Source organism: Morone saxatilis, unplaced genomic scaffold (genome assembly GCF_004916995.1).
Source record: "Morone saxatilis isolate NCDOM2014 unplaced genomic scaffold, NCSU_SB_2.0 Contig7, whole genome shotgun sequence".
NCBI lineage: Eukaryota > Metazoa > Chordata > Actinopteri > Moronidae > Morone > Morone saxatilis.
The window spans coordinates 20,120,574-20,122,958 of NW_023340246.1; the positions used below are offsets into that span (position 1 = coordinate 20,120,574).

The window sequence follows — 2,385 nt, forward strand, 5'->3', positions numbered from 1 at the left end:
TGGGAGCACATAACATGACACGGCAACACATCACATAGGGTGGGGGGGGGGTGCACAGGATGAGGACATGCAATTGGACATTTTTACATATAAACAAACAGCATTAGATTAACAGTCATAACATCTTAAAAACAATACCTCTTTCTCAAAGACAGTAGGATCTCTACCAAATACTTGCTACGACTTAACGGATAAAACTAATTAAACTTCTGTGAGTTTTTTTTTTAACCACATATATTTTCTGTGGAGGCTTCGAGGTTCGTCTTTGTCCGGGTTTTTAAACAACCAGTGGTGTGATCGGCGGTCTACAGTTCACGGGACAAATGCACCAGAATAATGGCATCATGGTGAAGTCAATGGACACAACACGATGATTAAAAAAAACATGTTTGATTTTACACACAGGACAGAGATGGGTGGGTGGACACCAGATCAGACCACTGGTCATTTAAAACCTCCAAAGTACAAAATAATGTCAGATTTAAATTATTTCTACATTTTAATAAACACATTTTATAGGAACACGTATCCTCTCCAAATTAGCTGAGTGCTCTATATTAACCGAGTATCCTGGACAAAGGAAGGAGAAAACACAAGTCATTACAGCATACAGTGTATACAGTGGCGTCAGAAAGTATTAAAACCCCGTTACCTGCTGCACACTTTACTGTATTATTAAATAGATATGTGGCAATTAATTCTATACTCAGTGACTAGACGTGTATCATTTATCGGTATGCTCCTCGCTGACTCTTGGCAAATAAGATGACATTCACCGGCAAAAGGCTTTTCAAGTGGAATTTTTCATGTGGAAGAAGGTAATATAATAAAGGTTGTTTCAGTCATCTCGTTTGAAGACAGTGTAATGAAGGGCTGAATGATTTAACAGTTCATATATTATATGATGTATTAATAAAGGTTTCTTTGTTTGCCCGGCACAAAAGGAGGAATTAACAACAACAAAAAACATTCATATCAACCAAATTGTTCTTTTAAACATCCGTATTGGCACCAAATTTCACAATAACCTCCCGATCAATAAACCACTACGACAAACAACTTTATTTTCAGACTCTTTGCTCTGGAATTCCACATTAAGGCTCCAGTGTGCAGATTATTATGTGTAGAATTAATTGTCAGATAAATAAATGTAATCCATTTTAAATTAAATGTGTAACATCATAAAGTGTGCACCAAGTGAAGGGGTCCCGAATACTTTCCAAAGTCACTGTACATCCTAGACTTGGACCGATATTGTGTTTCGTCTATCTCTGATATAACGGAGGTGAGGATGTTATTTTGGATTTATATAAATCTGTTATTTATACATGTAGATGAACAGATTAATATAATTCTTCTCCAGGCTTTCATCCTCACTATGAAGGAAGTAATTAATGCAATCTGCCCAAGAATGTCTTTTTAAAGAGTTTACCAAACCTCAGTTTATTTAAACAGACAAAAAAACGCTTTTTTAAAAGGAATAGTTTGACATTTTAGGAAATACACTTATTTGCTTTCTTGTTCAGAAGAGGATGAGAAGATCGCTGCGATCAAAGACAGAAACAGCTAAACTGGCTCCGTCTACCAAACCAGCACCTCCAAAGCTCAAAAACACATTATATTTAGTTTGTGTCATCTGTACAAAAACTAAAGTTGTGGTTTTCCACAGGGTTTATGTGTCCGACTTTTCCTTGAAAGCAAAGAAGCCTATTTCCAAAAATGTAGAACTATTGCTTTAAACTAAATTTCCTGGTTATTTTAACTTTATACAGTTATCTAAACCTCCTGTACTATAGTGTTAAATGATGGTTTAAATGCTATTTTAGAGGCTTTTTCCGACGGACAAGAAGGTAACATTTAAAGAATATTCTGAAGATACTGAAAGTAAAAACTTCTACTCTCAAACTGCTACAGTATCATAACAAAACATCCTAAACATCCTACAATCATTAACTTTCATTAACTCTAACCAGACAAACTCCGATAATGTCACAGGCAAACAAACCGACCTTCTCCTCGGCCTCTCGTTTGGCTCTCTCCTCCTCCCTCCACCTCCTCTCCTCCTCCTGCTTTGCCCTCTCCTCCGCCTCCCGCTTACGAATCTCCTCCAGCTGCTGCTTACGCCGTCGCTCCTCGTCCTGCAACTGATCACACACACACACACAGAACAGCATGCCAAAAAGCACGCACAGACAGGCAGACGAGGAAACAATTAGTACAACATTAAATCGTACATCATTCATACACAGACTCATCCAGCGGCTCTGTTTCACTGATTGGACACTAGTGTACACTGTTGTGTGTAAAAAACGTAGTTCGGATTTGTCTCACAGGACCGCTCCAGAGGGGAGGAAACTGCAAACACACAGCACACACACACTGCTG

General features: G+C 38.2%; 1 protein-coding gene across 1 annotated transcript in view; it reads right to left on the minus strand.

Moving 5' to 3' along the window:
• Nucleotides 1–2,009: 2,009 nt before the first annotated feature.
• The window catches only part of afdna (afadin, adherens junction formation factor a), a gene marked incomplete at its 3' end in the record, with an annotated part of 72,057 nt that continues 71,681 nt past the window's right edge, over nt 2,010–2,385 (minus strand). Inside the window, 1 exon segment of the mRNA XM_035678402.1 lies at nt 2,010–2,144. Coding sequence (XP_035534295.1) covers nt 2,010–2,144 — 135 coding nt within the window.